General features: G+C 55.5%; 1 protein-coding gene across 1 annotated transcript in view; it reads right to left on the reverse strand.

The window, feature by feature from the left end:
- COL22A1 (collagen type XXII alpha 1 chain) overlaps window positions 1–15,259 on the reverse strand; it is a 189,162-nt gene that overhangs the window by 90,865 nt on the left and 83,038 nt on the right. The window contains exons 22-23 of the mRNA XM_006912934.3: window positions 6,367–6,420; window positions 1,006–1,014 (exon numbers count right to left, since the gene is read on the reverse strand). Coding sequence (XP_006912996.3) covers window positions 1,006–1,014; window positions 6,367–6,420 — 63 coding nt within the window. The remainder of the gene's footprint in view (window positions 1–1,005; window positions 1,015–6,366; window positions 6,421–15,259) is intronic.

Below are 15,259 nucleotides of genomic sequence, written 5' to 3' on the forward strand. Positions count from 1 at the left end.
TAAAAAATCCAACTTGGCAACTATTTTGAGAATTAGACAACACAACAAAAAACAGCTGCACAACCACATAAAGCGTATCTGTGGACAATTAAGGTGTTCGGGTTTGCGGTCTATGACGGTCGCAATCTCTAAGGTGGACGAATTGCCAACAGGTGTCACCCTCAGAGGGTGACAACTGGAGAGGCACAGGGTCTGGGCGTGCCGCATGTTGACCCCGGATGGAGGAGAACGCGCTGACAACGGGGCCCACACGGGCCATGTCAAGGTCTCCAGTGACTCCCAGCGAGGCCCAGACGGGCATCGTGAGTCTCGTCTCCAAACTTCAGCTGTGCACGGTGTTCCCTGGGCCACAGGCGTGCCTGCCTGATGGGGTCGGAGCACTCTGCCCTGCTTTCCAGGGAAAGGAGCTGCGGGAGAAGCCTTGTGCACTGCACCCCAACTGTCCAGGCTACACGGCCACCTCCGTCCTCTCCTGGCCTGTGTGTGAGAACGCTCCAGTCCCCAAGGAGGCCTCAGGAGATCAGGCTGAGGCACACGTCTCATCTGTCACAAACGTGCAGCATGTTCACGAGTGAGAAGCGAAGGTGAGTCGGGAAGCGCAGGAGCCTCGGATGGAAAACAAAGTGTCAGGACGTGACAGGGTATTGGTGGCCCCACAGAGGCCTTCGAGGGGAGTAGGGACAATGAGCAGACGTGGCCTTCGGTCCTTACAGCAAAGGCCCCTGCAATGTCCTGGGGTCCCTGGAGACGTGGCTCCCGGAGACCCAGGACGTGAGAGACAGAGATCCCTCCTCCAGACGATGCTCACTGGCACCTCCTGGGTCCCACTGGGACCTCCAGGGCCCTGCCCACCCCTCCAGGACGCTGCAGTCTAGCAGGATAAATAAAACCCTCAGTGCCTGCTGGATAAAGCAGGGCGCGGTGTCAGAGGCGGGGCTAAATCCCAGGCTGGGTTCTGGGTGGGGACCACAGCAGCAGGAGCCCACCTGGAGAAGATGCGGACACCAGTGGTCCCTCCGGGGAATGCTGGGTTGGGTGGGTGTGCGGCTCCCAGGCGAGCTGCGGGGTCTGTGCTGGGGGCCGAGGTCTGCGCATCACAGCCCATGGAGGACGCCCAGCCGGGGCCCTGCGCGAGCCCATGAGACAGGCCCGTGGGAGCCCTCGCACCCTGCCCTGGCCTGTTTTTGGAGCGGGGGTACAGCTAGGACAGACGGCAAAGCCGACCCAGACACGACAGCCCGAGCGCAGGGGAAGCCTCTCCAGGCGTCTGCTCCCAGGTACCTGGAGGACGCGTGCTGCGAAGGAAGAAGGACGATCGCCTGGCAGACAGGTGGACTAAAGGGGGCTGGGGAAGGGCCTCCTCCCTCGGGAAGCCGTGGGGCGTCCCTGCCCGGAAGGGGGCTGATCCAGGGGCGCGTGGAGAGGAAGCAGACTTGGATGAGCCCCAGAGACGTGCGAGGCCGTGGGGAGGCCGAGCCTGACAGCAGGGACGATCCCTGAAAGGTTCTGCTGTGACGGGAACAGAGAAGTCAGGCGGGAGCTGGAAGGGACAGAGGGCCGAGTGAGTTATTATTTTTAAGGTGTGTCGCGTGCGTAGGCTGGGGGTGACCCTCTGGAAAGGGTGCCTAAGGCTCGCAAAGTCCTTGAGAAGGAAGGAAGGGCCGAAGCCAAAACGCAGCGGAGGAATAGGCTACGACAGAGCAGCCCTTCTCCCAGTGGGGCCAGAGAAAGGGCGGCGAGGCTGGCACAAAGGCAGGTGGCAGGAGACTCGGGCAGCGGGGGCAGGCGGGGTGGACGAGTTTCTCCTGCGCTCCCTCCATGCCCTCTGCGCAGGACGGGGCGGCCCGCAGCTGTGCGGAGCGTGCGGGGGAGTTAAACACAGACGAGCCCGTGTGAGCAGCCCGTCTGAGAACGGGGAGGTGCGTGACTGCCCCTCAGTGCTGGCTCTGCACCTGCGACTGCTCTGTGGCCATGAGGTGCAGTAGAGTCAGCGGGTGACATGGCCCCCCGACTACACGCCTTGGGCCCCACGGCAGGCCTGTCTCCCAGTAACGGCGGCATTAGAGCGTATACAGAGAGGGGTCCCGAGCTTAGGGACCATCAGACACAACCCCCTTATTGCACAGGGGACAAAGCTGAGACCACGGTGGAACGAGGCATGGGCAGGACACACGCCCAAGGTGGCTGGTGACATGAATGGGCTTCCCCAGATTCCCTGTCCACTTCTTTCTACAGGAAACCAAACCGTCTCAGTTACCTGCTCCCCAAACTCTGAACAACGTACAGGGCGGACGGTTTAACAACTCCGCCCAGGACTGGGAGCGCGAAGCCTGGCCTCCTGCGGGGTTCGGTTCATTTCCTGCAGGCACCACGGCTGACTGAGCATTATCAAATCCCAGCCCAGCCCAGGTCGGGCCCACAGGACCCCTCCAGACACCGGTGCTGAGTCATGAAGTGCCACTTCCAAGAAGACCAGTCACTTCATTTCTTCAGGGAGCTAAGGTAGCAGCTTATGCCTTTGATCTTCACAGGGTTTCTGACCGAGGACAAAATTCCCTGTCTGCTATTTCAGCATTTGAATCACAGATGACAAATCAGAAGGTTACCTCAGACTAAAACGATGTGACTGTTAATAACTGCATCGGTAGGAATGAAGGCGCAGACGGGACGATGCGGCTTTGGTTTAAGGTGGCCTGGGTCAAGTGCCGGGTCACCTCATACCACCGAAGGGACTGGGGCGATGGGCGCCACCTCTCAGCGCCTCAGTCTCCCCAGCTACCATGAAAGGTGGGGGCCCCTGAATTAGTGAAGGGGTGTAAACTAGCCCCCCACACGGGCAGCTTCCACAAGTGTGACTTCACTCTCCCCTCTTTGTGTCATTAATAAACATCTCTAAATAACCAATTACTCTAATCATTGAGTGACGAATTAGTCAATAGATCTAAACGTTAGCAACAAAATAATGACTGTTTTATTACTAATGAAAACAGCTAAGTAATGACTTTACTTATTAATTACCCGGTCTAATTATTAATGAAATGATATTTGATCCAATTCGTCAGTAACCAAACAGCTCTTTACTGTGATTAGTAATTACAATGATGCATGAATAACTAATCAAAATAATTATCATTAATAAATGCATGGCAAATATTTATTCCTAATAGCCACCTCGTTCCCGTCGGTATAGATTTAGAAAGTCACGTAGAATGTGAAGATGCAGTAAATGATCTGCATAGATAGACATAGCGGTCGCCTTCCCTGTATAGCTCCCTACCGTGTTTTGGGGGAAGCTGTTTATAATCTGCGAGCCCTCCCCTCAGACTGTGGCTCCCGGGGCAGAACCATAATGGCCCGCCCCTCAGCCAGCTTCTACAAAGAGGTCCAGGCCTAAAAGCCCGCCCAGCCTTCTGGGCCAGCCCCTCGCCTGGCTGCGTTCCCACCAATGCAAGTGACTTCTGTCCATCCAAACACAGCATCCGGCAGCACTGCCTCTGCAAACACTCGACCAACCGGACACAGATTTCCATTTTCCCTAAAAGGCTGCCAGGACACAGGAGCCACCTCCTACGACGTCACGCGTGTACACATTTATCCTAAAACACTCTGGCAGGTGAAATTTTTCATCTTCAAAAAGAGGCACACGAAGCACCCCATAGGATGCCAGCTGCCCTGGGGCTTCTTACACTCGGAGGCTGCGGTGCTGACTCGTCAGTTACAGCTGAAACCAATTAAATCCCGAGCTCAGTCTCTACGTTTAAAATGGGATAAGCATTCGTTCTTCTCAGAATAGTCATGATCACACGTGAACGCTCAAGGGAGCGTCTGATGATAACAGAAACAAACGCTGTGTCTCCCTCCCTGCTCTCGTCAGGGCACAAGGCGCTGCGACTTATTCTGCCAGTACAGTCGACCTTGACTCTCCCATCAGCGTGGGGACGGCCCTCTGGGCCCCGAGAGGCCGCGGACCCCTCTCCCAGAACTCAGCTCTCCCTGCGTCTCCCCCAGGCACGGGTGGGGGCCGCCTGGATGCCACGTCCCGGGGCTGAGGCTGGCACATGGCGGGCACTTAACATTTGCCGAATCGACGATTCGCTGACTCATTGAACAAATGCGCCAACACGTGGAAGGCGAGCAGAAGGCTGTGCCTGCTCAGGGAAGGGGGGTGTGCAGGCGTGTCGGGAAGGGTGCGTTTGAGAAGGGCAGAGAGCCACATCACAGTGCTGCCTCGAACGCACCTCTGTGCCCGTCGGGTAGGGAGCCGACCCAGGGTGCTGGGCAGGACATACGATAAACCGTGTATCACCTGGTTCGGAACCACTGAGTCCCCGAACGTGTCGGGGTGCCCTATTGCTGGCCAGATCCCCCCCATTGCAAGCCTGAGCATATACTGATATTTACAGCGTCCAGCTCAGTGTCTGGCATTCGGTTAAGATTCGCTGAATGAAAATGACTTCAACATTTTAAATGAAAAAAGGAATTGTATTTTCCAAGGTAGCAAACAAAGAGTTCTGGGGGAAAAACGCAGAACAGAACAAAACTGTAGCCTAAGGTGATTTGACGGAGCTGCTGGTAAAGTTTAAAAAAAAACAAAACCCACAAGCTTAGCTTGCTGGAAAGCAAAGCAATAAGACAAATGCAAAACGCATTCTATTTTTCACTACTGTCATCAAAATGCCTTGGTGAACGCGGACTGTTCAGAGGGCCGTGCCTCATGACTGGTGTTCTGTCCCCTGGCTCCACGCTGACCCCACTGCGCGCCAGGCACTCACGCACGCACGTCGTGGGCAGCGGCCGCGGGAGCCGGTTTGGAAGCACGGCTCGCAGTGTCTCCGGGGTGGGCCGAGGCCAGACAGCGAGGCTGCCAGCACGCGATCTGGGCGTGGCGATGGAGGTGTCCAGGGGCAGGTGGGCACTAAAGCCGGTGGTCTGGCTGCGGCTCAGGGGGGAGCCAGACTGGAGTGCCCACCTGCTTGCTGTCACTCCCTGGAGAACAGGGACGGCCACCCCGCCTGTGCTCTGTGCTGGGGACCTCATCGCCTGGCCCCACCTGCTCTTTCTCCGACCTGCACTACTGCCCCGCCCCCATTTTTACTATCATTTTAAACAAGTGATGAGATGCAAGTTCGGAAGGTTCAGTATCAAGTTCAAAGTGCCCCAGCCTGCGGGTAGGGGCGGGGCAGGGCTGTGCACTGCTCCCCTCGCCCATGTCGCTGCCCCAGGAACCCACTGGTCCCCAGAAGGCGGGGGCAAGGTTTGGGGTGAGCTGCAACGCCGGAGGAGGGGAGAATGACGGGAAGTCTGACTGCCAGGCCCCCACTAAGGTGGAGGGCTCACAGACACAGCACTCACTCATTAGGGGAACCGAGAGGTTAGGGCCAAGGTCACCCCGGGAGTGAGGGTGGTGTCTGATTAGCAGCTGGTGGTCTAGCCCTGGGCGAGTCTCTGCACCTGGGGGTCTCCCCCTTCATCTGTGAAATGGGGTCAATGACCCTGAGCCTGCCCATCTGGCGGGGTGGCTGTGGGGGCCCACAGGGACCACCAGTGACGGCACATGGGGGAGGGTGGGCTGGGCACAGCGTGGGGCCAGAGGAAGTTACTCCAGCATCAGTGCTGAGTCCTGAAGGACGGGGCGGGGGGAAGGAGGGTGGGCACGCGGGAAGCGAGGCAGCGCCTGTCCAGCACAGAGGCCTCTGAGATGGGGGCACGAACCCCACCACTTACGCAACAGGTAAACTGACGGTCCAGCACAGAGGCCTCTGAGATGGGGGCACGAACCCCACCACTTACGAAACAGGTAAACTGAGGCCTGGAGAGGGAAGGGGCTCGGCCAGCGTCGCGGTGTGTCGGGAGTCAGACTGACCAGGTGCGGGATGGCCCTTTTGATCGTTCTGCCCCTTTGGCCAAGACCCTTCCGACTCTGAGCTCCTGTCCAGCCTCCCTGCTTGGTGCTGTGAACTCCAGCCACAGCACGGGCCTGTCCACTCCTGTGTCCGACTCCAGCCACGTGTCCCTGCAAAGCTGCGCCCAGGCCAGGAACACCCTCCTCCCCGCCTCTGCCTGGCGGCCGTCCGTCCATGGGCACCTGTCCTGGTGTCCCCTCCCCGTGCCACCACTGTGCCCCTTTCTCGTCACACTGGCCATCACCTGTCTGCCCTCCGCTGGACGTGTCTGCCTCCAGGAGCGCCGACAACGGCCACCCTCAGCACACGAGCGGGGAGACGGAGAAAGGACGGAGGACGCCCTGAGCACTCTGATGCTTCGATGCGGTGGCCATCTGGGACCCCAACCAACCTGAGAAGTGCCTGTGACCCCTCCCCGCAGAGAAAGCAGCGTTGCTACAGGGAAGCTAAAGGCAGCGCTTACCTGCGGCCCGGGCGACCCAGCGACTCCAGCCGCGCCGGCTTCCCCTTTCTTCCCCTGAGGGCACAGAAGGAGCACGGTTAGCAGGCGGCAGCGCCCAGGCGCCCAAACGCACGTCCCCGTGGAAATCCCGGTCCTCGTCTCTCACCGCGGTGAACACACTGTCCCCCGGGATGCCTGACAGGGGAGCAGTATGGGACTGGGGGGGAAGGGCAAGCTTTGGGGTCGCGGAGGTTCAACTTTGGATCCTGTTACTACATGATTTTGGTCACATGTGACCCCAAATTCAAAAGGACCAGAAAAGCACGCCTGAGAAAAATCTTCACGTCCTGTTCTCAGCCACTCCGCTCCTTTCCAGAGGCATTTTATGTGTAGGCAGCACATGTGCACGCACATGTGCGCACACGCACACACGCACACACTCACTGCACACACACACACGCACGCACTGCACACACACACACACTGCACACACTCGATTCTCTGCCTCTTTCCGTTTTTTCTTTACGAACTGTGGCTTGTCATTCAGTCCATCAACAGCTTTTCCTTCTGCTCACATGACGATTCGCCCTGGACGCGCCCCGCATGGGTGTGGGGGGAGCTGCTACGCTCTCTTCCCTGGCCACGGAGTTTCCACCACAAAGATGAGCCACGAGGCATTTCGACAGCGCCTACTCCTGGACAGCACGGTCGCTGGGGCCGCTCTGACCGGCTGTTAGAGCCCCTTCCGTAGGCGCAGTCCCGACCCGGGGTCGTAGGGCTGGGCTGGGCGCGGGGGGGAAAGGTCCCTGGAGGAGCTTCGGGTCCCACACACGCAACAGTCTCACCAGCCTCGTCAGTGAGAGAGACGGTCTGCCGCTTTTTCCTCCGTATTCGCCCAAACGCACAGCTCTGCCCTGTGCCAGGCCCTGGGGACACCGAGGGCTGGGCCATGGCCTCTGCCCATAAGGGACTCGATTTCCAAGAAAGGCAGACGTGAGTGGATCAAGTACAACACGCTGAAACCCACAGGATGGAAGCCCGTGCCCGCGGCTCCAGGACTCTCGGGCCTGCCCGCAGGTCTCGAGAGGACTTCCAAGAGGAGGCGGCACCGAGGCAGTGTAGGAATAAGGAACGAAAGCTTCCCCGTGGGACACACAGGGAGCAGGGCACAGAGCAGGCAAGTGCCCAGAGGCAGACGGGGGTGGGACGCTGGCAGGCCCCTGTGTGACCCAGGGTGGAAGCCTACAGGCCTGGGAGGGGGTGGCACGTGAAGTCAGCAGGGACTCACAGAGGGCGCCAGAGCCCGCACCACGGGGAGCCGCCACCCAAGAGCCCAAGGATTTTGAGTGGCCCCGTCTGCGTGGGCTCCGCAGCACGGAGAAGGGTGCGGTGAAGTGGGAGGCCACGCAGACCAGCCCTCAATGGTCACATGACCAAACCACATGCTGGGCCCCCCAAACTGTCACCCTCCTTCACACTGGCCCATGTGCGTCACTGCACCCCCACAAAGCAGCCAGAATTATATTCTTAAAATCTCAATCAGGTCAAGTCGCCTCTGCTAAACGCTGCCATGCTGCTGGACTCAGAGCAAAAGCCATGGCCTCACGCCTTCTGTCCAGGACTGCGGCCCCGCTGCCTGCTCAGCTCATTTCCCTCCACTGCGTCCCTTCCTCCAGCCACGCTGGGGTCCCTCCTCCACCTTGAACACAACAGCACTTTCTCTGTCACCGTGTCCCTCCCAGACATCCCACTGCTGCGTGTATTTGTTTGTGGCCTGTCTGCCCCTGCTGGGGTGCGAGCCTCCTGAAAACAGGGGCTGGCCCTGCTTTTGTTCAGAGTGCACTCCTGGGCCCAGAACAGTGCCTGCCACCGGGTGGGCACTCAGCACACCTGTGTGGGCTGAGTAAACAAATGGTCCCTTAGAGACCCATGTGTCCCCAAGCCGTGAGACACAGTGGGAACAGCGGGAGGTGAGAGGAATCATGGCAGGGAGAGAAGACATAGCTTGGTGGTCTACTGAGCTGCAGAGAGCGAGCTGACCCGATTCAGAACCCTCTGGATCCATGCCCGCCGACCTGAGGACACAGCCTGCAAGGTCAGTGAGGTCCAGGGCAGAAGGAGTTTCTTGCGTCACCGGATAAAATTCAAAATGGGACCACAGACACCTTCAGAAGTGAGCCCAGCCCTGGAGGCGGTCTGCTTCTGCGTCCATCCGATCCTGCCTGACAAACGCCAGGTCGGGGAGCTGACCGCAAGAGGCCTGAGCTCCCAACCCCACGCCTCAGGGGACGGAAGCCAGACAGCTCCGAATGTCTAGAATGTCTATCTAGACAGACGCCCCTCCACTTGCTTCCGGGTTATTCCACAGAGAGTCACCGGCTAACTAGACGACTAAAGCATTTCCCCTCAAGTCACTGGAATGGCTGCTAAGTCGTCGTCGGAATTCAGAAGCCACGCCAGCAAGGCAACTCCGTTCAGAGGGAAGGCTAGTGGAGGGGCCGGAACTCCGAACGACGGGCAGGAAGGGGTCCGAGGGAAGAGGGGAGGCAAAGGCCTGGGCCGTGACCGAGCGGAGTCGCTAAGGAGATGCCGCGTTCGGTGGGGGCGCGTCGGTGACCCTGCCTCGCACGGTCCAGTCACCTCCCGCGGGTCGTATGGGGTCTCAGCCGCTCTCCACGTCCCTGCCCGGTTTGGAGATCTGACGTAATGGCGTCGTGAATGCTCCATGGATGCCTCCAATGGTAAGGAAGTCTGAAGAAGGCCTGGAGTCAGGAGGTGGCCCCACAGCAGGAAAGCCAAAATCACTGATCCAGAAAAGGAGAAACGAGGCAGGTCGGAGAGGTGCAGGGCGAGAGAGACGCCCCTAGACCAGCGAACATCCCAAGGGTCAGGTTTTCAGCAAGAAGGTGGCAGGAGCCCAGAGGAAGAAAAGCATCAGAAGATGTGATCACAGCAGTGTGACAGGCAGCCTCTCCCCAAGGCAGACGCCTTCACGGATCACCCGCGAGGGGGCCCACCCGGAGAGCATCAGGGCACCGCCTCTGCCAGCGCCGCACCTGCGCTCACACCTCCTGCACCCACGGCGTCCAGAGCTGTGCCCAGTGCGGGCTTTCCTGCAGCCACAGCACGGGAGCGGACCCTGCTCACGCGCCCAGCCCCTTCCCTCCACTTCTCTGGGCCAATTCGTGCTGGCAGGTGATTCTTCCTAAAGATGAGAGAAGCTCTGTCCGAGGGACCTTCCACCTCTGAAACAGTCGCAGGCTCCTGTGTCTAAAACACGTAACCTCTGAGCTGTTCCACTGGAAGCTGCCAGCTCTGTGGTGCTAACACGCCTTTCCAGTTTAGCGTCCAGTGTCCGTGCTCTCGTCCCCGAAGCAGCCGCTCGAGCAGGCTGCCCAGCTTGGCCCCAAAGTCCCCCCTCAGGACTTTTGGCCTCTGTGACTCTGCCCACACTGCTACTGCCATCTATAACACCGTCGCTCCATCTCAACTTGTCAAAATCACATCTGGGTCCACTGCCACCTCTTCCAGGAAGCCCCAGCAATAAGGAAAAATAATAGCAAGGTATGACAGAAACACATTTGAGATATAAACTTCCCAGTGCTACCCAAGAGCTAATGAGCTAGAACTGGCCGGGGTGGGGTATGCAGCTCTCAGTGAGTTGTTAGGAGCACGTGACCACTCGCAACAATCTAAGGAACCTGCCACGCGCCCCTTCCCCAACCCCTCCCTCTACGGTTCTGTAAGGGAAAGCGTCCTAGACCCGAAGGTCGATGCCGGGGAGGGGACAAGCTGCTTAACTTGCTGGGTCCGAAGTTTCCTCACGTGCAAAATTACAATCATTGTAATTATCTGAAAAGACAGCGGTAAGAGAAATAACAACATATTTTTAATTTTTATTTTTCAATTAGAGTTGACATCAAATAAGTCAATACTTGAGGAAGTGATATATAAAGCATAATCAAGCATCATGGCAAAGTAACAGATAATTATGAGAATGAGGAAGATGATGGTGATAATGAAGAAATGGTCGCAGCAGGGTGCTACTACCTGGAGTCCCCACGGTGGGTGAGGGACCCTGTGTCGAACAGATCTGGTTTCTAAACTGCTACCTCCCAGCAGTGCCGTGGAGATGAAGTGAGATAATGCCCAGAGGGCAGGATGTGACGCTAGGGAAGGGACAGTAGTAATGGTGGCGGTGACAGAAACGGTGGTGATGGTGGTGATGATATTGGTGGTGGTGACAGAGATGGTGGTGATGGTGGTGATGATATTGGTGGTGGTGACAGAGACGGTGGTGATGGTGGTGATGATATTGGTGGTGGTGACAGAGATGGTGGTGATGGTGGTGATGATATTGGTGGTGGTGACAGAGACGGTGGTGATGGTGGTGATGATATTGGTGGTGGTGACGATGGTGGTGATGGTGGTGATGATATTGGTGGTGGTGACAGAGACGGTGGTGATGGTGGTGATGATATTGGTGGTGGTGACAGAGATGGTGGTGATGGTGGTGATGATATTGGTGGTGGTGACGGTGGTGGTGATGGTGGTGATGCTATTGGTGGTGGTGACGGTGGTGAAGGTGGCAGCTCTAGCAGTACTGGGTGTAGCAGTGGTTATGTAACCTCTGCATTTTGGACCCATGGTTGGCTGAGAGGATTTGAAAAGTGCTGGCCAGGGCAAGTTTTAAAGTAATAAAGAATGATTTTACTAACAATAACCCTGTCATATTTCTTTTCTTCTCTTTTAAATTGCTACCCAACATAATATCTGGGTAAGTGTTTGTAATTTATCATGAGGGCAGATAATTCAAGCCATTCTGAGTGCCAGGATGCTGAGTGGGACAGATATTTCCAACACTGCCTGCCCGCCCGTGCAGAAGAGGAAAGCCTGTAAATTCACAACAGCATCCCCCCCCCAGCCAGGATGAGTTCACACGGCCACGTGAGGGGCCATTAACAGATAAAAGGATTGCTTGTGCAAGTGATTCTAATATGTGCCGTATGGTCTTTTGCTCAGTTCCTGTTCTCCATGCCTCCAAATGTCAAACATGATTATTTTCTACTGGTTAGAGCCGAAACCAGGTGCTGTCCTCATATAAACCCTGGCTCCACGCCACAGAATGAATCAAACAGTAGCCTGTGATCCAAATGATGCTGTTACCATCTGCTGGAGCAGGGAAAGGCAAGGAAAAAAGCTCTAAAAGTTGTAAAATAAATAAAACAAACGCAACCCAGGCTGCCACTGATGAAAGACCACCTATGCGCCTCTCCTTGAATCCACGATACGTCGCAGCTGAGGGGCCTGAAACCTTTCGGCAACAAGACACCTGCAGCTCAAGGGCAGCAGCTGGAGATGAAAGCCTCGGGTGCCCAGTGCATCCTACAGAACCGCACTGTCACTTATGAAGGGGTCCTACATCCCTCCAAGGCACCCGCCGCAAGGGCTGCTCAAGTCCAGCTTAGAATTCTTGTGTGTATGTGGACACACGCCCGTGCACACACACGCGCACGCGCACACACACGCGCACGTGCGCACACACACACACACACACACACCATGCTAAAGCAAGGACAGTGACGGGTTTGGAGCCAGGCAGACGTCGTGGCTAATCCTTGCCCCACCATTCATAATCTGTGCGACGCCGGGTAATTTGATTTATCCCATTAAGTCTTGGTTTCCTCATTTGTAGAAGGGGCTTAAAACCGCCACCCCCCGTAGGATCCCAGTGAGCATTCCGTGAGAAGCATCTCCCAGCTAAGAGCCAGCTCAGCACTGACCATTCGACTGTGTGTCAGTTCTGTACCTGTACAGACAGATGCTGTTCTACAAATATTAAAGCAACGGACACAATCAGTTACCCCTGAGACATCTGGGGGTCACCCTATTTTTAGGAAGAAGGGGAGCGTCGTATTCAATAGGAACACTTCTCCAGTTCTCAACTGACGAGAAAGAGAAATCAGAAGATGTTAAGCAATGATCAAAGGAACCAAAGAGATTGTCACCTGTGGGAAGGCTTGTGGAAAGAGCAGTGGCAGAGGCCTGAGTGGCCTGGAGCAGGGAGGTCATTTAGCCTTTCCGGGCATTAAATTTCTCACTGCCAAACTCGAGAGACCCCTTCCACACTGACGATGGTATAGTTCAGAACTCTAACTTTTATATTAAGTTTAAATGCCTGACAACATACACAGGGATGTAACGTGTAGCACAGGTAACAGCATCGATGACGTAGTAGGAACTACGTATGGCGCCAGGTGGGCACTCGACTAATTGGGGGGATGATTTCATAAATTCCATAAATGTCTAACCACCATGCTGTACACCTGAAATTAATCTAATACCGAATGTCAACTGCAATTGAAAAATTAAGAAATTAAAAAAAATAAATGCCTGACAACATAGAATTCTCTTAAAAAAATATTTTTCACTCTTTTTTGTCCAGAAGAGGAAAGAAGATATCTAGGCTGCACATCTAGAGCAAGGTCGAGGCAAAGGAAAAACAATGACACGTTCCCTTCTTTAAAATCAGACGTTCCCTGTCAGAGGTCAGAGGTCAGAGGTCAGGTGACCAGATGCCCAAGCCTGGGTCCCGTCCGCTGCCCCATATATGAATCATTCGCTCTCACACCCTAACTGTGTCAGATGCTCATTAATGCCATTATGCAGTTATGCATGCTTTATATGCTCATGTGTTTATGTATATGCTTTATGCGTGTATAAAACATATATGTTTGACAAGTGTGAGGCACTCTTCTAGATGCTGCTGGTACGAAAGCAAAGAATGTTCTCACAGACGTAGATTCTAGTGGAGAAAACAAAACAAACTCTCAGACAAGGAGACCATCAGGTAAGTCCCCTGCAGAAAATTAAAACAGGCTGGTGTCAGAGTGACAGGCCATCTACTTTGGATGATGAGGGCATGACCAAATGTTTTTGGAAAAATTGACCTCCTGGAAGCTTCTGAGTGTCCAAGTGCCTCAGTGGCCTCAAGCAGAGGTTGGTTCTTTGGAACATTCTGGGTTCGGATGACACTGTAGCACCTCCCAGTTTAGCTAAGTGACACTGCTCTCTCATCAACCTCTGCCCATCAAACTCAAGCTCAGACAGCAGGAGGAAATGAGATCCTCAGCAAGCTACACCCAGCACCTGCCCTACCACGCCTCAGGCAGGGAGCCCACAGGCCACCCAGCCCTGCCGTCCTCCAGCAGGGGGCCACTCGGCTCCCAAAGCTCAGCGGAGGGCGCAGAGGGTGCCTAGCTCTCGTCCTTCCCCTTTCACTGCCTGGCTGTGGAAAAGTACCAGCTTTCCAAATGAATGTATTTACCTTGCTGGGGATTACAGTCTGCCTGTCGCAAAGCTCTAAAATAAAGGGCCCAGGTCCCTTTCCCCATCCAGTATTTTAGCCTCAACTCTCAATGCCCAGGTCCCTGGGGCTTGTCATTGCCTCGCCTCTTCCCTTGGTACAGCCTGTGTGTGTGCAGTGACTTTAAGGAGTACTTCAGAGTGACGTTTCAATTGAAAATGATGAGGAGGAAATGACAGGTCACCACGAGGAAAGGAGAGATGTAATTTTTTGAATAAGTCATTCTGTCTTGTTTTCCCTGACTCAGCCAGAGGCTGACTGAACAGGAAGCTGCTTCCAGCCCACGCCAACACCAAATCTGTCTCTGCTGTTTCCACAGGCACAGCCACTCCGCTAGCAGCATCCGTGGGACGGAGCACGGCCGAGGCAGGGAAGCCTCAGCGACACCTGGAGGGCCAGAGGTTCCTGCAGACACGCTTGGTCATCGTCCTCCATTCGCTAGAGTAAGCAGGACAAGAGCAGACCCCCCTCTGTGCTCCGGTGCACCTCGATTAATACTCTCACCATCGCCCTGTTGACCCTCGGCTCGCTGTCCCCTGCTGGACACTGGGTCTGTAGTGGGCACGAGCTCTGGCTTTTTCTCAGTGTCCTTACTGTCTGCCATACCATCTGGCCCGAGAGAGGTGCTCCCCAGCCCCTGCGCCTGCTCTGGGCCACCGCCCTACCTCTTTCTGTCCCTGTGGTCACTGCCTAATCAGTCTCCTGCCCCTGCAGTGTATCCTCAGCACAGTGGCCAGATGGATGCATCTAGAATGTGAGCCAGGCCAGGCTGCTTCTGTGCCCAAAATCCTGCAGTAAGCAAACGGCACCCAGAAACGTATGAGACAGTCAGGGAAAATGTGAACACAAGATGAATGCAGGGTGAAACTTTTTCGCAGATTTAGGTGGGATGATGGTGTTAATATTTTCTTTTACATTTCCTTATTTTTCAGAAAGATATATTGAAATATTTAGAGACACGATTATGTCATAATGTTTGGGACTGCTTCGAACTAACCCCGGGGTAGGTGGAGGTGGGCGCTGGTGTAAATTAAACCAACTGGCCAATGACTTGATACGTGATGAGACAAACTTGGGGTGTATGGGGGTTCATTTCACTATTCTTTCTCCTTATATTTATGTTTAATTTTTTTATATTAAAACAAATTTCCAGTTGCTCTGACTACATCTCCTGTTGGCCGCTCGCTGGCTCCAGCCACAAGGCCTCTGTGCTCAAACACGTCCAGCGTGCATCTGCCCAGGACCTCAGCTGGCGCTGTCTCCTCTGCCTGTTAGACGCCCCCCAAGCCGCCAGTTTGGGCAAGGCCCTCGCCTCCTGAGAGCTTGCTCAAGCAGGACTTTCTCAGTGGGGTCATCCTGCATCGCCTGTTCGAATGCTAGTTATGCTGCTGCTTTTCCCTTGCCTGACAGAATGTAAACATCCGAGAGCTTTATTCTTCTCATTGAAGATCCCACTGGCCTAGACGATGTTCAGCACCCCGAGGCCAGTGTCCAGGCTGGACCTGGCCAAGCCCCAGTTCAAGGCAAGATGAAACCCGGTCACCTACA

The sequence above is a fragment of the Pteropus alecto genome, unplaced genomic scaffold, assembly GCF_000325575.1.
Source record: "Pteropus alecto unplaced genomic scaffold, ASM32557v1 scaffold105, whole genome shotgun sequence".
Lineage (NCBI taxonomy): Eukaryota > Metazoa > Chordata > Mammalia > Chiroptera > Pteropodidae > Pteropus > Pteropus alecto.